Source organism: Armigeres subalbatus, chromosome 2 (genome assembly GCF_024139115.2).
Source record: "Armigeres subalbatus isolate Guangzhou_Male chromosome 2, GZ_Asu_2, whole genome shotgun sequence".
NCBI lineage: Eukaryota > Metazoa > Arthropoda > Insecta > Diptera > Culicidae > Armigeres > Armigeres subalbatus.
The window spans coordinates 392,046,165-392,069,118 of record NC_085140.1 but is presented as its reverse complement, the minus strand read 5'-3'; the positions used below and the strand labels follow the sequence as shown (position 1 = coordinate 392,069,118).

General features: G+C 38.3%; 1 protein-coding gene across 3 annotated transcripts in view; it reads left to right on the top strand.

The window, feature by feature from the left end:
- Positions 1–22,954, top strand: part of LOC134213203 (protein expanded) — a 174,279-nt gene that overhangs the window by 141,440 nt on the left and 9,885 nt on the right. For all 3 annotated transcript variants that reach the window (XM_062691916.1, XM_062691915.1, XM_062691917.1), the window contains exons 2-3: positions 12,004–12,138; positions 12,780–12,925. In XM_062691916.1, coding sequence (XP_062547900.1) covers positions 12,047–12,138; positions 12,780–12,925 — 238 coding nt within the window. In that variant the 5' untranslated portion in view covers positions 12,004–12,046. The remainder of the gene's footprint in view (positions 1–12,003; positions 12,139–12,779; positions 12,926–22,954) is intronic.

The window sequence follows — 22,954 nt, the reverse complement described above, 5'->3', positions numbered from 1 at the left end:
AAGTTTTCATATTAGAATGTACGGGTTGTTAAGTATTGTAACTATACAAAATCTGAGATTTTTTCGTACATTTTTTTGTCAAACAATAGAGTGTATCGTAAATATATTGTTGAAATATTCGAAAAACGCCGTTCAAGTTACATTAGATTTAATTGTATTTTATAGTAAAACAATACGATACTGGATTTCTTGATTATGACGGCTTTACCGTTCAACAATGAAATTTAGAGAAAAATAATGCATATTTTTCGAAATGGGGAAATATTGTTTAGCATTTTGAACAAAGCTTTCATAGGTTATCAATGGTTAAAACTTATTTACTAAATTGTTCCAAAAACAATTGCAAGTATTGTTACATTAGAGAGCTATGTTGACGTATTACATCCTCGTTGTTGATACAATATGTGCAACCATCAGAAAACAATATATCCTATTTTATACCGTAGAGCATATGGTAATTCAATTGTTTACACTATTGAGCCCATGGTACTGTTTTATCCGTATCTGTATCAGTCTTGCGGGCAAAGGCGTATGATGTCCATTGCATTGCGCACCTCGACTCGAAACGAGCAAACCATGCTAACTGTCATACGAAAGAGCTATCGAAAGGAGATGCGCAATGAGGCCCCAGTTCAGGATGTTTTTAAATGGGAAACATTTCGACCTCTTGGGCATAGTGTATGGCGGGCATAGAAAAGCTTTTAATTAATAACTGATCAAATACAAATAAAATACTAAGTTGAAAACCAGGCCAAGTTTCAGTTAGAATGCTGATCCATAGAAAAAGAAGAAGCAGATAATGTCAAATGACATCACGGCGCAATTTTTAATGGCATATACGTTTTTCTGAATCTCCAGAATTTCTTCAAAAATGTATCTATGTTTATCTTCATTCATATTGGCATTACATCCCCACACTGGGACAGAGCCGCCTCGCAGCTTAGTGTTCATAAAGCACTTCCCCAGTTATTAACTGCGAGGTTTCCAAGCCAGGTTACCATTTTTGCATTCGTATATCATGAGGCTAGCACGATGATACTTTTATGTCCAGGGAAGTCGAGACAATTTCCAATCCAAAAATTGCCTAGACCGGCACCGGGAATCGAACCCAGCCACCCTCAGCATGGTCTTGCTTTGTAGCCGCGCGTCTTACCGCACGGCTATGGAGGGGATGAGCTTATAAGGGTTGAATTTTAAAATATCTGGATGTTGGAGGATCGCTAGCAGTCCGTGACTGATTTTAGAAGCCAATAAACAAAACTATGTAATTAAGCAATCTTAGTTGTCGAAAGTCTCAAGAACTCAAACAATTCTTTAAGATTCCCGGAAGGACGTATCGATGTTAAAAAAGATCTTGAGAACTTTAGAAATGTTTCCAATGATTTGTAAGAGTCTATCAATAATCCTGAAGGCTTATCACGATTCCAGTGAGTCTGGAAAAATTCCCCAAGGTGAATATTATTTAGGGGAAGAGAATTCAAGAAAGTCCGTATACATAACATTACATGGAATCAATAATGGAACAATGTGATTAATGATGGATTTTGATTAACTTTCATGATTTTACTTTTAAATTACTAATTTAACATTAACTCCAAATTTTTACTGTTCTGCTTCTAAAGGTGATTAAGAAGGACTAGAAGTGGTTAAGCTTCCAGTAACTCAGGGACTCGCACGGTCTTCAAGAACTTCAACATGTGTTCTTCTTTGTGGAATGCATCGAATTAATTCCTTCTTAATTTCTTTCTTTTAAATTTTGAAACAATGAAATTAATCCATATGTTAACATCGAGTACACTTTGATTGGGATTGATTAGATTTACTTCAATTGATTTTCAATTCGGTTATACAAGAAAAAATCAACAGCGATGTTCTCTCTCCCTCAGAATCGCAACGAGTCAGTTCGCGCATTAGGCCTCGATGATTGAGATTTTAGTAAGATTCTATCAACACTAATCTTCATATGCTTCAATTATTCAGGCTTTAAGGAATACTTATTAATTTTCAGAACAGCTTACATCATGGATTCTACTCACTGGTACTCAGTGCAATCTTGTCAAAGTCTCCCATCCAGTAATTTCAACCGTATGTTATAAGACGAATTCTATCATGGATTCATGAATCAGTTATTATTGATAAGTACATTCCATAAAAATACTAAAAGTTGAAACTGCTTATATATCTTTGATAAAAGTATATAATTAAAACTATAAAATGTAAACAATAATACTTTCTATGAATTAAAACCATCATATATTCATACCTGGAATTTATCAAAAACTGGTCTGGAAAGTCAGGGAATGTCAGGGAATTTCAATTTCAGCTTTGAGTCGACACCGTGATAATAAAGCCAGGGGATGAAATTTTTTTTCATGTAAATCATTATTGTTTGTGCTATTATTTATAAAAATAAAAAGAAGGCTAAAATTTTAATAAAATTTTGGTTTGCTAAAATCGGGTCGAAAAAGTGTTAAAATCGCGGGTAGACAAAATCGGGGAGTGGCAAAATCGGGTTAATACTGTAGTTACAAATCATATAAACCCCATAACTGAGAATATTAAATAACAAATATACGCATGAATTGATATGAATATATTTCCGTTTTCCTAAAAGGCGTTTGGTACGGTTTTTCAGAATACCGACCAAGGTGGAACAGTTTGGTTCTGGAAATAGCTTTTGGGAGTTGAAAAAATGTAAGCACATGAAGCTATACTGATCCCATAAAATGTCTGAAGCAAGGCAATTGTACATTTTATACAAATCCTTCGCTTTATAATGAGCTCTGCTTCCAATTCAGAGAGGCAAAATCCTCTTCGAATCATAACAAGCCATGAAAACAAAACTATCGCACTTGTAATACAAGTTTAAAAAAAACTGATTCGGATTGGCGGCCCCCACCGAGGAGGATTGATAAAACGCTTTGTTCTTGCTCATTATATGTTGGGGACCATATTTTTTTCGCTGTGCCCCAACATATAATGAGCAAGAATAAAGCGTTTTATCAATCCCCCTCGGTGGGAGCCGCCTATCCGAATCAGTTTTTTGTGTAACTGAAAACCTGTTCAAAACAAGTTGAAATGCATCATCTGAACCGGTGCCCCCCGCAATTGGGGCTTATTAAAAGAAATTTATCATGGGTTGTAACCCCCCAATCGAAATAGCTAACGAAAAACATCTCTTACGGTATGCTACCCATCGAGAGTGTATACAGGCATGAAGTGAGAGGTTTTCTCATTCTCCTTTAGATTCAAATTCTGATCTTGGGTCTCTAAAAGAAAAACAATAGGGGAACTGTACTGGTTTTGACCATATTCCAAATTTGGCCAATTTTGCGAATAACTCCAAAAATAAACCAATTCGCAAGGGTTTTAGTATTTTCAACAAGAGATATATCCCTCACCCTTCAACGCTGCTTTCAACGGATCGATTATTTTCAAAAATATGTATTTTTCAGGGTTGGCCAATTTAGTTGGCCAACTAAATTGGCCTAAACCGGTGCTATTCCCCTATTTCTTTATTACTCTATTCGCGAAGTTGAACCAAAATTCTTCACACAAACAATGACAGTTCTTTATGGGTTTTTACAGTAGAGCAACAGAGAGGAAGAGATGGCGGCCATGTTTTACTCAAACTCTAACAGACAGCAATGTGGTTTTCCATAGGAGGGAAGAGCAGAATTTGCTTCGACTTCACGAATTACTCATCAGACTTTCGACTTCTCTGTTAGGGTCGGAGAAGAGTCTGACGAATTCAGAATGAATGGCTTTATTTTTTCTTAAATAAAATCGAATGTTAATGAAAGCGCAATTTCACCCACTGAATGAGAATGTATCCCCTAGGAGTACATAGGGCCAACGTAAAAGGCGGCAGTTTGCTTCAGGCTTGACCTGCGCCCAGTTCAGATTCCTGTCGACTTCCTTTATTTCCTTGTTAAGGCTACGCCGCCACGAGCCCCTGGGTCTGCCTCTGCTGCGATGTCCTGGTGGATTCCAGTGCAGCGCTTGCTTAAAGATCTCGTCTCCGTTCTTTCGCAATGTGTGGGCCGACCCACCTCCATTTACGCTCCCGAACTTCTATCGATATCGGTTTTTGATGGCATCGTCGGCGCAATTTGGTTTGTTTCTAATTTTTCAGCAGTGAGCACTCATAAAAGTAATACGACACAGATTGAGCCCAAATCATCCCTTTTGCGAATACAAGATTCCAAATAAGGTCATAAATAAATTCAAAAATACAAATATTTTGCACTAAAATATCATGCGGAGATCAAGTTATGCTATTTTTGAGAATAGCATGTGCCATTAGTTTGCTCTTATCCATAGCATATCCTGATATTTAAATGATATTTCGGTGGAAATTTTTGATATTGTTGCCTGTTCTTTTATCTCTTATATCAATCAAGTTCATATCATGTTTTGTTATTCTGTTCATGGCTTCTGCCTGGGTATGAAGTATTGTTATATAGCTAATATGTTATTTATAGAAATTTTTTAAAGTACATTAAATCTCATGTGCTGAAACGCTTCAAAACAATTGCTACACGCAAAAAAATGTTGCGGTCGAAACTACCATTCCGAGGGTTAATTTAAGAATACGCACCGACGATTTTCAGCAGACAACAAACCCGTTTGATTTTACCATGCGCGCAGTAAAAATCAACTGTGGTCCTAGTGAAATGTTGTTACATGCACTGAATCAGTGGTGAATTTGTCCGATTGCATGATTAATTTAACTGAAAATTTGTGGTTGTTTTAAACACATGGCGTAGTCTACAAAATAGTAATTGTTACCATGGATTTTTTTTCTGTATAGTATTGCTACATTAGAGAAGTGTGTTGACGTATTGTATCCACACACAGAAAAAAATTCCGTGGTCAAAACTACTATTTTGTAGACTACGCTCTGTTTTCAAAACCATGAAATTTCAGTAAATTTTACCATGGTTTCAGAGAAATTCACCACTGTTTCAGTTCATGTGACAACATTCCGCATGGGCCATAGTTGATTCTCACTGATCGCATGGTAAAATCAAACGGGTTTGTTATCTGCTGAAAATTGTCAGTGCATATTTTTGAAATAACCCTCGGAATGGTAGTTTCGACTGCAATATTTTTTAGCGTGCAGTGTTGATACAATATGTGCATTAGTTCAACCATCAAGAAATAATATATCCTTTTGTACGATCTGTACATTTTATGGTAATTCAAATGTTTCAAATATAGAACCAATGTATATTTTCTCCCGGGCAACCCATGCATGTGAGCAATCCATATCGGTTGGGTGACTGTATTTCTGACAAACCCCGAAAAATGAGACTTCTACATTCTATACCAAATCATCTTCACAAATCCATCCTTCTTTCCGTTCTCGAACAGTCAGGGAAATAGAATAGACTGACGCAACTTCATATGAGCAAATATTAATGCGGTCATAATAGGAGTGCCAATTGGTCCCGGATAAAAATGTAATTAATTAAAAATGAACATTTATAGTAGTTCAATAAATTTAGTCGTTGAATAAAAAACTTTACAGATAAAAGCAACTTTCAGTTGAACTTGTTGCAAATTTAAATCAAAACAAGTTCGAACTGTGTTAGCTTGTAAGATTCAATCTTTTATACAATTCGTTGATGTTCCAATACTTTGTGCTGTGTCTATTGTTCTTACACAGCTATTCCTAACAAACAATTAAACATTCGATGTGCAATGCAATTGGATTGAATTTTACAAGCTAGCGCAGTTTGAGTTTTATTCCATTCAAAATAACAGCCCGATTTGGGGTTGCGTTTTATTGCATGCCAGAAACATTTTTAAAATGTTTAAATTACAAATTCATTTTTATATGTTTGAGAGTTTGTCATAATTTCTATTCATCACACTGCTTACATCAATTTCTATTGTAATTGCCGTTTTCCTTTTCATTTATTAGGGGTATCACGGGGTGTACTGTAAACGCATGAAAACTACAGAGATTATGTTTGACACTAGAATGCATGCTTCTAGTGGAAATGTTTCTAGTGCTTCTACATTTTAGGTCAGTCTAATATAGAAGCAACGCTCTACGTCTCCGCTATTGAAAACCCACAATGGCTTACCGGTCACCAGCGTGCTTCACGCGAACATCACTCCTCGATCTCGGCTGTGCAACGCTTGCGCGATTTCTGGAATGAGGCGTGTGGGGTAAGATAAAAAGAAGCCAACCACAACGCAGCAGCTGAGCCGCGATGACCGGGGCAAAACGAAGAAGACAAAAAACGAATCCACATTCCTTTGGTTTATAACCCGAAGGGATGTATAAGCAACTTTTCACAACTCACCATCTGTTCTCTCTTCTTGATGGGCTGTGGTTGGGCTTGTTGTATATATTGGTCGTTTTTTTTTTCCTCCATCGATGCCTGTCCGCTTGGTTCACCTCTATCCTGAACCGACTCAGATGCGCCCCTCGTTGGTTTCCTTCTTCGTCATGCGGTAAAGTAAAGTTGAAGAAAACTACAATCCAATGGCACTATGGGCTGTTGAGCTTGAAACTTGTGTTCAAATGTAGTATTCAAATTTAAATTATTCGAATTAAGAGAGTTTATTTTCATTTTCTTTTTAATTCCTTATTACATATCTCAACAGTAATTCGCATTTCAGCCTCAACTGTATGGTTATCTCCAATGGCTCAATATGGCTTCGAATCAAAGCTTAACAAATATGTATACACACGTATCTGTCAAGTATACTCAGAATAATACGATTGCTCATGGCAAGAAATCAAGCCATAACAATTTGATTTTGATCAGCACTGGTAAACCTTTCGAAGTTTTATTTGGAAACTTTAATTCGCTGAAGAGATATAAGAGCACACACATCTAATTTCCGCATTATTACTTCAGCGTGGCTGTAATATGACGATACTTAGGCTGGTCATTGTGGCAGCCATTTTTGATTTATGTCGTGATTGTCCTTAATCTTATTTACCGGGCTCGATTATCCGATTACCGATTTCTCAACAGCTGAGCTCTCAGTATCCACCTCAGTAAAATAGTTCAACTAAGGACTGTTCAGTTTATTGAGAGGACACTTTTACATAACGATATTATACAGACAGATTGGTCAATTTTGATGGAGTTTACTTTATCGTATATTATAATGCACAGTCAATCAACTGTTATTTTTGAAAAGAGATAAAACAGTTTAGATCGAACAAAATGGCGCCTATTGTCAAAGCTTCTCAAATTTCGCGTAAACATAAGCTTTCCAACAGATTTTTTTATAAGCAAAATTGACAGTTTATAAAATAATTGTAAATCGGCATGTCAACAAAATCATCAAGAAGATCGGAAAGAAACACACTGTCAATGATTTGTCGATATCTAGAAACAGCAGAACCTGTGGCAGCCCGAGTACGGAATATAAACGGTTGGAGCTGTTGAAAATCCAATAAATTGAGCTTGTTATGAATATCCCAAATTTTCTGAGTTAGAATTGTTTCGTTGTTAATTGGATTTCATTTCTAGAAGGTCAGATAATATATTCAACGAAATAAAAACAGATTTCGAAAAAGATTGATGGTTTAAAAAACAGTACAAAGTGTCCTCTTTATAAACTGAACAGTCCTTAATTACCGAGGTCTCGGTTCTGAGTGGCCCGGTGGCGAAACGTCAATTATGACTGAGCACTCCTATAAAACTACCGAGTGATCTTATACTGGTGCGAACGTCGGTAGTAAAAAATACCGTTTGTAATTTTGGTTTGTGGTAAATTGTAATTTTGGTTTGTTTGTTTTTCTTAAATAGTAAGATAAGGAAGTACAAGAACATTCAAGGATTTTTTGGTACCCATCATTTTATTATTGAAAATGAATTATTTCCTCACTAAACAAATAAACCGTCTTGAATTAATCTGCGTATCCTTTTGCTTTTTGTACGAAACCCTCTCCAAAGGCTTTTACGGATTAGGAGAAGTAGACCGTTGCAAATTCCAAGCACTTGGCTTGAGTTCAATCTCTTAGCATTTTCGAAGACCAAAAGTTTCAAATCCATTAAAAATCCAATCCAAATCAAATCCAAAACCAATCCAAGTCCAATTCAAATCCAATCCATATCCAATGCAAATCCAATCCGAATCCAACCCAAATCCAATCAAATCCAATTAAAATTCAATCCAATTCCAACCCGACTAGAAGAGCATAACAGAAACTGAACACAATTTTAACATATTGTGATATTTATAACTTATTTTGATACAATTTTGTTCTCAGTAGCCATTATCTTTTAAATGTTGTAACAAGATTATATCATAATATGATTTGAAAAATGCTTAACACCGAATTGCCCAACAGTAGGCAATTAAAATAGATGTAGCAAAGTCTCCCAGCCATAGATATCACAACGCTGATATAATTTGAGAAGGTTGCCTTATTTGTAATGTTGTTAGTTTCATGTTCTCGAAAAATATTCTTGTTCGAACAAAAACAAAACTTGCTGATTTTTTATCACAATCTGGAGACCTATCACGACCTGTAAAAATTCCAACGGCACAGAAACAATATATTTTGTATCTGATTCTGTTATAAATTTCTATCAAAATATGTTATTTGATAAAGTTGTAACAAAATTTGATAGTTTTTTGTTTCCAGTAGTGTAGTTTTTGATAGAAATTTAGATATTTTAACAACATCCTGCACCACGTTTCTATCAAATTTTGTTATAAAAATTTAGTATAACATAATAACATAGGTTGATATAATTTTGATATGATCTTCTAGTCGGGAATCCATTCCAGATTCAATCCAATCCATTCCAAATCCATTTCAAATCCAACCAAAGTCCAACCTAGACTCAATCCAAGTATAATCCAAATCCAATATAAATCCAATCTAAATCCAATCCAAATCAAATCCAAAACCAAGTCCAATTCAAATCCAATCCATATCCAATGCAAATTCAATCCGAATCCAACCCAAATCCAATCAAATACAATCCAAATCAGATTAAAAAACAATCTATTTCAAATCCAATCCAAGCCCAACCTAAACACAATCCAAGTCCAACCTAAACAAAATCTACTGAGGGTCGTGGGTTCGAGTCCCATCGAAGGGAAAGTTGTTACCTCCAATACATTTTTCAAATCAACATTTTCCACATAATGTACATATTCGCATATGAGTTTTCATAACATTGTAGATTAACGTCCAAGTCGGGTGGTTTAATCCCTATAGGCAATTAACTTTGATTGAACATAATCTAAGTCCAATCCAAATCCAATCCAAATCCAATTCAAATCCAATCCAAATCCAATCCAAATCTTATCCAAATCCAATCAAAATCCAATCCAATCTAAATCCAATCCAAATCTAATCCAAATCTAATTCAAATCTAATCCAAATTCAATCCAAATCCAATCCAAATCCAATCCAAATCCAATCCAAATTTAATCCAAATCCAATCCAAATCCAATCTAAGTCCAATCCAAATCCAATCCAAATCCAATCCAAATCCAATCCAAATCCAATCCAAATCCAATCCAAATCCAATCCAAATCCAATCCAAATCCAAATCCAATCCAAATCCAATCCAAATCCAATCCAAATCCAATCCAATCCAAAGCCAATCAAAATCCAATTCAAATTCAAATCCTATCCAAATCCAATCAAAATCCAATCCAAATCCAAACCAATTCCAATCCATTTCCAATCCAAATTCAATCAAATCCAATCCAAATCCAATCCCATCCTAATTCAATCCAAATCAAATCCAATCCAAATCCAAATCAAATCCAAATTCAATCCAAATTCAATCCAAATCCTGTCGAAATCCAATGTAAATCCAATCAAAAACCAATTCAAACCCAATCCAAATTCAATCCAAATCCAATCCAATCAAAATCCAACCCAAATTTAATCCAAATCCAATCGAATCCAATCGAATCCAAATACAATCCCAATCCAATCTAAATCCAATCTAAATCCAATCCAAATCCAATCTAAATCCAATCCAAATCCAATCTAAATCAAATCCAATCAAAATCAAATCCAAATCCAAATCCAATCCAATCCAAAAATTCCGAAGAATATTACTGTAGTTATTTTTCACTGGCTGGATTTTTAATAAAAAGAAGATAAATTATTCAAGCTTTTTTAGTGGAGTGTCTTCAACTGTCTTAGACGAGTTTAGTACTTTCCATTTAATTCCACTACGTTTTGTTATCTTTACAGATACGTATTTCGACCTCAACTGTGAGACCGTCTCCAGTGTCTCGTAGTTGACTGCTACACGAACCAAAATACGACCGAAAAAATCGTGTAAAAACAGAATTCTGTGTATTGAACACTGATTTGACCTTCCGCCATTTTAATGAACATTGCTTCTGTCGTATCCCAGTAGCATTCTTTGATAGCATCTGCTTATCAATTGCCCAAAATTTCCCAATTGAGCAAAATTAAAAGCAACTGACCTCTCCCGTGCGTCGTTTTGTTGTTTATGTCGATTATTTGACGTATTAAGGTCAACTTTCTTTTGCCTTTGTTTTAACTGTTTTAAAAATTAAGAATAACACAATAAACTCTGACTAATCCACCTAGCGGTGTTGGTGCCTTTCTCGGGCCAAAAAATACAAAAAAAAATATAAGTGAGTGTTTTTAAACGTATTGAGCAAAAGAGATAGTACTTAGGCCATAATTTCAGAGCCCTTAGTCCGATCCTGCCAATTTTCAATAGCAAACAATGGGACATGATTCCCCGTCAAATGGATTGTTATAATGTTTCGTTCACCTTTAAGAGGGCTTCACTTATTATGTATTGCCCACCGGGCGTACTATAGAGTAGACAATACATTATGGATCATTCAACGATTTTAGTGTGCAAGTAGAGCCTTAATTGTAGGTATAATTAAGGCTCTACTTGCACACTCGTTGTTAGTAGTTGAACTTTTATAAAATCGAAAATTCTTCGTAAGAACGATTTATTTTTGTGGCCTAGAATCTATTTTCAATGAAACTTTTCTGTATCCATCGAGCTTAAATATTTACCCATTGTTCAATGGTCTGCTACATCTCAACTCGCTCAGCAAAGTAGCCAACGGCAATGGTATTTGAAACCGGTGCTTACTGCTACTAGTAGCGGTTGAAGCTGGTTCCTTCATCGCGTTCGAAAAAATCCGATCAATTCACCTAGCGATGATTTCTTGCGCATTATATAATTTTATGAGAAAAGTAAATTAAATATGTTGTAATAGTACTCTACGAAGATGGATCCCATTATTTTCATTGATAAACATTTGATTGCCCTCTGACATCACTCTTCCTACATTCATTTTTTTTTTCAAGGCAAACTTGCAAAAAAGACCCTGTCAAATGGAACTTGTTGCGAAAAAAACGGAAGATACTTAGTACCAAAAAATGTGTCTCATATTTTGGTACATTTACACAAACACGTACAGTACATACATACATTCAGACAAAATTTCTTCATTTGACTGGTATAGGTACTTACATCTGGGACTTGTATCACAGACAAGTTTGATTTCGGAGAGATCCTAACTATACCCTATACATACACTTAGGATCCATCTCATTTCGCAAATTAAACTTAAAAGAGACAGTTCATAATTACCAAATAACCCTGCTCGCAGAGCGAGATTACTTTTAACAAATACCGATTCATTTTAGATAGATGTTTTATTGGTTTACTGGGTAGCACCAGTTATTCTTGTTACCGGGTAGTTTTTAAATTTTCAAACTGTAATTTTTAAGTTTAATTCGCGAAATGAGACAGACGTTTAGTGTACGGCAAAGACAAAAGCAAAAAAATGGTTGGTTTGCAAATGGTTGCAGGAAGGATAGTTAGTCACTTATTCAAATTTCCCAATGTTGTGAATGTGATACCTCGATCTTAAAATATCTTCATTCAGAATCATTTACTCTGTCTGAATTTTTGAAGGTCCCAAATTCGATGCATAGATCTGTAACGTGTGACGTAATCTAATTTCAATCCTTTTGCATTATCTCTTCAATTGCAGGAAATCTTTCGTAAAGGTTAGTTGCAGGTGGTAACGATGCAGCATGCGAGCTTTGTGCACTGTCAGCGCACCCCTCGAGGTTTGCGCGCCACCGTCCCGCCCTCTGCCTCCGGGTACCAGATTTCTAGCTTTAAAGTAAGTAGGCCTCACGAAATATTCAAAGTTTGGTAATATTTAATTATGATAGCCGTAGTGTTTATGAAATTTGTACGATTTGAAAAGATTTGTTTATTGATTTGTGTAAAATTTCTTCAGAGGTTTTGGATAGACTTTAAGGACAATGCACATAAGATTCTGTTTTTATGTGATTAATATTTACTCATTTTTTTGCTCATCTGTACCTTTGACTACATATCAATTAGAATCGATTTCTTCTTTGACTTAATTTGGATTTCATTATCGAAAAATCACCAAAAGAAGTCATCTTAAAACAGAATTTTGTGTAACAATATGAAATAACCTTCGATATGCGAAATAGCTTTTCTCTCTTCCAATTATTGATCAGCGCATTCAAAGTCCCTCTTCTTCGTACCAATCAACGAAAAGCTTTCATCACTACCAAAAAAAAACACCTTCCAACTGATTAATATCTCTCACCTCGTTTTGGTCGTGCCACAATCATAAATCACCGAGTCCCGAAAACTGAACTAATTTGTTATTCTTTTCTTGACACCTTTTTCTTCCATGTCTGCCCTCCTGCGGATTTTGCTGCCACAACGATACATCCCGACCCAACCCCAAACGCCTTCGGCGCGACGTTGATGCGCATTCCACAGATTATTAGGAACACCACAGCCACGTACACTCTACTTCCTAGTCGAAGCAAAAAGTCGCGTCCGCGAAGTATACGCACAAACATGCCATCACTTCTCCAAACAGGGCATGCTGGACACCGAACTATTCGGTCTAGCCGTGCTGATAGGTAAGTTTTTCGAAAACACAGGGAGACCGAAGAGCGTTTTTTTGTTTCGAGGTTTATTGCCGCTGCCGCTGCAAGACGTCGACGACAAAACTCTCGTAAGTGGGCCGGGTCAGGTCAAATGGTGGATAAACGACTGTGTGCCTTGGTCTTGGGTCAGACTGCGGCATTTGGAAAGTGATTTCTGATGCTGTTGTGGCTGTCGGCGGTCGTCGTCGGGTAGGTGGATTACGTAAACCTCGTGGGGATCGTGAGTTCGTTGCTGGTGCAGCGTTGAAATCCATTAAGCAAATCGAGGTTAAGCCCGGGGTAGCTCGATTTTAGCTTTGACCAAGATTTTGACAGCTGAATTTATGCCTTTCCGTGGCTAAGGGCTTAAGTCGCTAATGAAAGTTCTTTTATTTATTTTCCCCCTATTTTATTTTATTTTTAAATTTTGAGTGTGTACAGATTGATCACTTTCCAACTTATGTCCTTTTACCTTTGAAAACTATCGTTGTTTCTAGAAAAGCATTTAAGTAATGTAAGCATGAAAATTAGCGCAAAATTATTTCAAACTTGCAGCTACTTCAATTAAAGTATATTTTAGTGGTATGACCGGTATGACACAATAAAGCTCAAACTCCAGTTGAATTACGATGTTATTATTCACCGTCGTCCATTTCAAAAAAAATTTAGCGTTTTCTAAACTCACAGATATTACAGTGTCCTTTTTATCTCCAAGTTTAAATCCCCAATTAATTGGGACTTACTCTCGCAACCATCATAATTCCTGCAATACCTCCCTCGCATATATGTACATACATAATACACCCGAAATGCAATTTTAAAATGCTGATCCGGTGATTTATAGAGGCAACCGCAGTTTATGTCCACAGTTGTTTTCGTCGGTTCTCTTTTTTTCGCCTGCCAACAGGACTAGGCAATTTATTTTCTCCTCATAAACCGTTTAGTCGGTTGATGAGACGTGCACGACTCCGCTTTTCCCTCGCGACAACGCAGGGTCAACGACGCCCGAGTGGGCTCTGTCTGCTCTCCGCTGATCGGTTTTGGGGGCACAAATTCTCCATCTTGTCATAAATATTTTCATACGGGACGCAGATAAGCCGTCGCTCGGAGACTCGAGCCAACGAATAAAAAATACAATTTTCTCTTTGGCGGGGTTTGAAGAGTATTAATATCAGTTAAATATGAGTATTTTAAAATGTTTTAATACTATAAACATTTTCTGTGTTCCAATTTATCAGCTAGAGTGTGAATCAGTGAGAGCAGATTCAGTTCAATTATAAATGTTATCTTAGTATTCCAAAAAGATCAATAAAGAAATATCTTTTTGAGTAGGAAACTCTTTTGTAAAACCAAAACATAATAAAACGAGTCGCTTTACGTCAACAAAGAATTGATCCCTTCCACTAGAGAGCGTTCGCATTCAACAATCCTCATCTGATTCGAGTAGTGTCAGTACCTTTACTACTGTTAGCATAATTATGTTCCCAACTTTGTGGACTCCAGCCGATTAGGAAAATGTTAAACTGACAATGTTGTAGATTTGTTGCCTTCGATAGGTAGCGTTTCAGCTCGGAGGTTCCGTTTATTACAGTTCCTGGTTGGCTACAGCGTCGGTACACCCTGGCGTATCATAAAGCTCCACAACCGATGTTCCACCAGTTTCCCCAACGTTTTGGGTCCCCAAGTATTCCTCGGGCTCTATCTGATTTTCTGTTGAATATTATTTTCGCTATTTTTGATTCCGACATTGACACTAAGTGGCCAGCCCACTGAAGTCTGTCGTATATGTACGATTCACAATATTTTTATATTTATATTGGCACAACGCCTTGCATCTGCGGCAACCACAAATTTTTAGATACCCACCGAGTATTGAAGGCGGCATTTTTCGATCGAAGCTCCGAAAGCTTACCAGTCCGCCTCTTTTAACGTCCACCCTTCCGTAAAGGGCCACTTCCCAAGTAGCACAAGTTGAGCCAATCTGGTTGTAGTAACGTGCCTGGTGTTGGAAATTTGATGTCATCAGTAGCCTTCTAAGCTGCGGAGGACGACGGAGGTCCTTCGTAGCTTAGTAGGGAAAGCACATGTCTAGCGTACTGGTTTCGTGGGATCAAACCTCACCGAACCAAATCTTTACATGTTGTGCAATTGTACAAATCGCTTTTTAGACACAGTAAAGAATCAGAGTTTTATCACAGCAAATTTCGTTTTAGTTTGCATGCTGGTTACGTAATCCGTAGGAGGCCTTATTCACAGCAGCAATACGCCTTTTCACTTCACTGGAAACGTCATAGTCACATAGCGCAAGCAATAGAAGGCAAATAAACTCTTAAACAACTTCAACTTTATCCCCATATCAGTCTAATAAGTTTCGCCGGAAAACCTTTTGCTGAGAAATACGCTGCTTTGAAATCAATGAACAGATAATACGTCTAAAAGTTATACTTCCGGAATTCATAATGGATTATTCGTAGACTAAACATCTTATCCGCCGTTGATCGGCCCTTACGAAAAACCTACATATCAAGCTCTATCTGGTAAAAGGGCGAATGTCGCAAGAGAGAATTCTCTTCGTCGACTTCCCCTCTTTTTAATAAAAGTGACAAGCAGAGAATTTCTTTGCAGTTTATCACCTCAGAATGCAAGTTTGCATTGTTTTCTATCGTGCTGAGGTGATAAACCACAAAGAAATCCAGTGCTTGTCACTTTTATTAAAAAGAGGGGAAGTCGGCGAAGAGAATCCTCTCTTGCGACATTCGCCCTTATTCCAGATAGAGCTTGATTTGGTATTTTTCGACAAACGACTCCTCAGGCGGTCTCAGTCTGCTACGAATAGAATACGCAACACAATTGTGTACGCTGGGTTCAGAAGGGTGATCCCTCCGTAATTCGAGCACTCTAGGCTGTGTCCTTTTTTGTAGTTCGGATGTATGAGGTCATCTGAGGCATATGAATATAGCAATGGATGCAACTGCTCACTTCCAAGTTTGAGCAGGTCGACCGGGATCTCATCCTTCCCAAATGCTTCACTATTTTTCTGCTCACTTAAACCCTTCATAATCCTTATCCAGCGTTGGTGATTGCACACACAGCTTGGACTATGTCCAACTTGTTTCTCACCGTTTAACAAATCCTCAAAGTACTCCTTCCACCTAGTTGCCACCAATGCCGGTTGGCATAATGATATTTGTCATAAAGGTTGTTTGCCATATTAATAATTTGGCATGGTATTTGGGTAATCACCAATTTCGGTGCTTATGCAAATTCTGTTTATTTCTTAATATTTTTTCTCTTGAATAGACAGTTTTTAAAATTTTCTTTAAATTGTTGTGAATCAAAGAATGCATATAAAAATCACTATTTGAATAAACATTAATAGTCCCCATGAAATTTTCACCGTATCTGCCTTTCCCCTTACAATCTTTTTGCCAAGATTGCTCTTGACACGTTACAACAGGCAAACTACAAAAATCGAAAAAAATAGCAAAATTGTAAGTTTTCAAGAGCAATGCATATTCCCGGCAGAAGGCCAAGGAGGGTATTGTTTCTTCTTTTGATTCAGGCATTTGCTCGGTTTATGGCATGGGAAGATTCCAATCAGCACAAGTCAGCCAAAAATAGTTACAGCAATTTGATTGTATCCCTTTTATCAAAGGATGCATTTGCCCGGCAGAAGGAAAGAAAGAATATCGCCGAACATATAGCCATCCTTGCCGCGGAATGTGGTTCTTCCATGATTCTCAAACGCTAGCACACCTAGCGATGGAAGACAAAATTTACTAAACAACAAGCATAAGACAGAGAAGCAGCGCATGCTTTCCCATCTGTTTATACACAAAGAGTCCAATTTGAAACTAGAAGTTTGTTTTATATGGTTCCTTTTTTCAAGTCAGGCATTTGCTCAGTTTCAAGGAAAGTGAGATAAGATTCCCTCTTTAAAAGAAAGCATCTGCCCGGCAGAAAACAAAGGTGGATATGGTTCCTTCTTTCAAGGTAGACTTTACTCGGTTCAAGACAAGGAAGATATTATTCCTTTTTCCAAAGAATGCATTTACGGCTTAAGGCAAGCAAATATATGACCCTTTCCTTAAGACGGTGCATTTGCCAGACAGAAGGCAAGAGAGGATATAGTTCCTTCTTCAGGCATTTTAGGCTGCAGGTGGTAAAATAGGATATAATTTCCTTTTAAAAAGCATACATTTTATTTCTCTTTGATTCTTTATTTTAAAAGCATGCATCACTCCTGGCAACAGGTTAAAGCGATAGCTAGACATCGCTCAGGACGGAGATCTTTCAAGTCGGCCCTTTACACCACCGGAGGTGTACAGGACCCATAACTAAAATAACTCCTGTTAAAAAAGAGAACATATGGCCCATATGGGTTTTTTTCATACCTTTACATGGAAATAAAACTAGCCATCAATGTCAAATTAATTCAATGTCGATTTATCCCGTCAATATGTGTGTCAACATTAGGAATGTTCCTGTTTTTACAGGATTTTTTTTATTCTTGTTTTGTCGCATCGTTCAACCATGCGTCCAATTATCTTGGGTACGGGGTCCTGTCAACATAGTATTGTCTATCAGCACTTGGCCATTGCACAAGGCGGGCACCGGCGCAGTTTTCTGCCGCGCACTATTGACAGTCGCGAAAAACCTCCACGTCTTGTTTCTACTCATGTTCTCCTGCGCTTCTGCTATCATACTTTCTTCGTGCTACCTTTGCTTTCTGTGGTGGATTCGTTTCTCTTCTCCGCCCTCACAACACTGTACTGTTCTTTTTGTTGTGTTGTTCAGCCACTAGCATCCGACTCCTAGCCGCATTTTTTCTCATCCGTCACTTGCTGACACTTCTCTTCAGCGAAGGTCACAAGTCGCAGACCATTATCATCGGTAGCAGAATGAAGGCTTTCCGTACCAATGACAGGACGAAGAATGCTTTCTCTCCCGATCTTCGCATTTGCATCTTCGATGACAATCTTTACATCGTGTGTTCTCTCCGCAAGCCTTATCAAGGCTCTTATTTTATACATCTTTCGCGTTATCAGGCATAGATACTGATTGGGTTGTAATTGTACAACTTCATTTTTGCAACATGCAAATGCGGTCGCTTATTAGCTTCCACTTCCAAGTCAACTCTACGTTCTGCGCTTCTCCGCCGCTATAGTAGATGTGGTAATTGAATGAAGGGTTTGTGAAGTATCAGCCGTTCAGAATTCACGTTCTCCGGTTTTGGGCCACCGCATTTCCTAGATTGCTACCACGCTCACACCGACCTTCTGCAGCTCACGAGCCAAGAGCCCAGCATGTACGGGTTTACTCAGAACTCTCACGTTCCAAGCTCTGACATTCCAACCGTTGTCCTTTATTCATTGCCGGGTCTGTTGCCGTTGAATCCATCCATTTACTCTACTTTTCCCTTTCTTGGTAACTGTAGAAAACGTCGGGTACCTTACACAACACTTCGTAATGCACGGATAGAAAGATGATTTGAACAGATAACTGCTACAATATTGAATGGTATAATAAATGCATTACGACATGCGATTTTTAAATGTTAGGTTTCTGTTAACAAAATGTGAGAAAATTTGAAACTCGTTTTTAGAATTCTGTGCACTATTCATATTTTGTTGCGCTTCAGTTAAACTTTATAAAAAGCCAGATGGTAACCTATGAACTTTCCATATGATAGGGCAAATTATCACGCAAAAATTTGATCATTACATCAATATCATCATGACAGGTATTTTCTTAACGGATCTCATTCCCGCAATATAGGCTTGAAAACCAATGAAAACCACATCTTTCGCTGTTACTCACATGGAGTCCAAATGTCGGTGTGCTCATAACAAAACAATGTTATAATTATTCCCCCAGTGAGCTACAACAGAAAATTGCTTTCTTTGATTTTCAGTCCTATGATGGGCATTGCACACCTTCGGCAATACCTGCTGCCAAACTAATTGATTATACGAAGAATCCAATCTCTTGAAAGGTGGATCCGTTCGGTTCCCTCACTCTTCACTCCCGCTGCAGTCCGCAAGTCTCGAACTCGGAGTGAATCGATCCTCACCATAGGGAACAAGAAATGGGTACACAAATTATAAACGAACGAAATAACGACGTCGACTCAAAACGACGGCTTCGACGACGAGGATGGAAAAACAACAACCTCCTCAAGATGAACGAAAACAACAGGGTCCAACAGCTACCTGAATTACTAAACACGCGTCTTATGTCTTTCGGATCCTGCGCACTCCGGCCATTGCCGCTGCTCTCGTGAAATGAAATTCCTCGTTTTTATTCATGCTTCGTTTTACTCCACTTTTTCCTCACCTTACCAGCACCGCGTGCCATTCTCCTTGCCATCCTTCCAGGGCACTCGATCGGCTATAATCTTCCTTTACTTGATCTCGCACTGTTGTTCGGTCATGGAAGGAGATTCGTCGTGGCAGCGAGCGCGGCTGTGGCATTCCGACCGCGCCATCATCCACCACTGCACCACCACCACCACCTCCGCCACCGCCGCCACACCCTCTCCAGCCCAAAAAGGTCTACATATCTCGCACGCTACTGCCTTCGACGCTGATGCCTTCTTTGACTCGCCTTTTTATATGCCCCGGGGCAAATTTCCTGTTGAACAGCATTCATGGGCGCGGGGTCCCATCCAGCCCCCATCATGTCGTCGTCGACGTCCTCTCGCGAATTGCCATCATCCTCGTAGCAATCTTCGTTGGAGTCGTCGTAGTGGTCGCCGTTGAAGCGATTTTATCCTGCTGGCTCGTTCGAGTGAGATTTCGACGTGTGGTTCGTTTGGAATTTTTTTTCAAATGGGTGTCGATCTTTGAGATCACGTAACGGTCGATGAATAGGTTTCGGTGTTCTGATTTTCAAATCGATATTATGTAATTGGTACGTGTGAGTAAGAATAATATCCAATTTCGATCGATTTAACTTATTTCTAATAACGAAAACTATTTAACTCTATGATTGCTTGTTATTTTTTTTTTGCGTGTTTTCATATTCAAGAAGCAACGCGCATACGCATCAGGCAACTAATTTTTCTCTTTTTTGTTTATCAGTGGTACTCAAATCGGTTTTGAATACAATTCGACAAGAAAAGTTATACAATTGACCACAATTGAATTTGTTACCAGTATGCTACTGGGCTCAGAGTTCGGCCAAGTTGTCTTTGCTACCCTACAAGAAAGTCAATATTTTCACTAGTTGAATCCTTTATTGTCTTCTATTGTTACTATCAACGAATTAAAATCAATTCTTTTTGAGAAGTACACACAATCCAAATGATGATGATCCTATTTTCCTTGGGGATAATTTTGGTGCCACCCGAGTGCACTATGTCAGCAGGAAAACACACGAAGCGGAATGAAAAAATCAATGTCCAAAAATAAAATTGATGATGACAAATACAAATCGATTATGTAAATTGGGTTTTGTTCGGTTGCTGCCCTGCGATCGCTCCCCGAACGAACATTGTCAAATGGATTCCCATATAGGCAGCCCATCGAATCCTCGAATCCAGCGAACATTTTTTATGTGTCTGGTCTGGCTGGGCTCGGTTGGTAGGCACCAAATTGTGACATTTTTCGGTCCTCACTCGAAAACTTGAACGACATCGACGATCGGAACGCCCGACACGCGGTTGCTGGAGCCCACATTTTGTTGTCCTCATTGTTTTTGTTGTTGTTGTTGTCGATCTTTGCAAAAACTGGTCAGGACAAAATTGGATGATAACGATTAAAATTTTAACGAGTTTGTTTTTCTTCTTTTCATCGAGTTCAACGAAACAGCCTGCAGAGCGGTAAAAGTTCATGCCTTTGTAAAATTGAGGGGAGCGAACCTATTCACGTGGAATTTGTGGAAAGCTTCCGCGGTGATCAAGTTGGAACAGAAGCAAGCTTATTTGATTTGATGTGGGTTCGATTCCCGGTTCATCATCTTTTTGTTTATTAAACTTTCGATGCATTGAAAACTTTTTGTTTGTTCAACATTGCGGAAGCTAGACATAGACAACATTATGCTTATGCCAAGTTCCGAAGAAAACGTGGAGCTCTTTAAGATCAAGAAAAAGAACAGGTGACGAAACCAGCGAGTGGCTCCACTGTATGTGTGTTGTCGCTGTTTGCCGAAGAGGCCCCGCGGTGAGGGAGAGTTCAAGGCTTATGGTAGGAGTCCGGTTTTGTATCATCGTCAACGCTTGCTTTGCTCACCTGCCTGCTTCTTCCCTTCGTTGTGCTTTGTCCATCGTGCGAAGCGAAAGTCAGGCAAAGCTCCAACATGATTCAGATGGAAAAGACACACTTTGTCAAACAGGCGGGCGGGGCTGCGTGAATGCGCACAGTGACGAGGAGGTTTAGGCGGCGGTTGTGAGGGAGAACAGGGGGAGAACACATCGGCCACTCTTTCGCGCGCGCGCGCGTTCGTTCGTTCGTTTATAACAAATAAAACTTGTTTCTGTGGGTCTCCCTGGCGTACCCTTTCGGTGGAAGGTGATTGATACAGCAAATGGTAGGCCTACGAAAATATCGTAGGAATGAAGAATGAGTGAACGGGAAATCGAAACGAAAAAAAAAAGATTCCAAATTTTTGTTCTCGTTTTCTATTCTTTCTGCATGCATGTCCGTATTTGCGCTTCTGTGACCGAAATGGTGATATTCATCTTCGGGGTCGTTTTGATTATTCATTTGGCCTAGGTCTTTATGATATCGGTCCATTTCATAGAAATCGATATTGCCAATGTCACGCTTATCTTTACTGCTCTATGCGGTAGTAACGCGCAGGCTGAGATTACGAAGCAGCGCTTCCATAGTACTTTGCATAGGCTGCGATTAGCCGCTATCAAATATAATTAGACGCCAAATGAAGACCTTCTATGTATAAAATAAGACCGCTTATTATGTCCAGTATCTTAGACTTCTTTGAAACCAAACTATTCCTACCAATTGAAGTTGGTTTGATTTCCTTTATTGTATTTTTTTACATATTGTTTACGAACTATATAGATTTTGAAAGTTTGCTTTTACAGAGCAAAAATATTTGATGAATATTCCTAGCGGTAATGATGCCTTTCTCGTACATTATGTTTTGCCCATTATCCGATCAAGACAATCTTCAACAGGAAACAATGGGACAGGATCCCAGTAGAGTAAAACGGTTAATTGGTGTTGCGAGTAAATCTGTTAAGGATAATGTCTTAAAAGTAAGCGAGTTTTTTGCACATGCATACACACACATACACACAGACAGACATCACATCAATTCGTCAAACTGAGTTGATTGTTAAATGAAGAAAGTCGGCCCTTCGGCCTCTTAATCAAAATTCGTTTTTGAAGTGAACATTTGTACCATTTGCATTGATGATAGCTACACCGAAAAAAAAACTCTAATATGAAAGAAAAAGAGCAAACCAACGTTTGGTGACAATCGAAGTGAGCGTAAAATAGTTATCACTCTCCAGGCTGTTTTTTTTCTCCGAAAAGCGATTTCTCCCCGAAAATTTTCGTGAGGGGGCATCCTCTGCTCCCAAGATTGAGCGAGCATAACGAAACCTTGAAATCTTGTACAATCATCTGAAATATCTAAGAAATACCTATCTGCCATCGTGATAATTTTCCGACACATTTTCAAATTTGTTTCCACTTTCTATCACCAGCTAGGGTTTTAATTTCAATCGACATGGGGGTATTGTTTGTTAGGAGTATCCGGAACATAGCTGTAAGTGGTGCTATTGGCTGTCTATAGTTGTAACACCAATGGATTCTGCTTATCAGCCGACAAACAGGTTCCCCGATTCAAAAGGGATCCGACTGATTTCTTCCCAACGACAATGTTCGAATCAATCAAATTTTTCACAGAAGCTACTACCAGCGTGTGATCTCCGCTGTCCGAAATATCGTAGTCTGGATGATCGATTACATTCCACCAGCTCGAAACCACATTTAGAGGACAGTTCCGGCAGGGCATCACTAAAGTTCGAGAGGTCCACTACCAAAACGTTTTCTT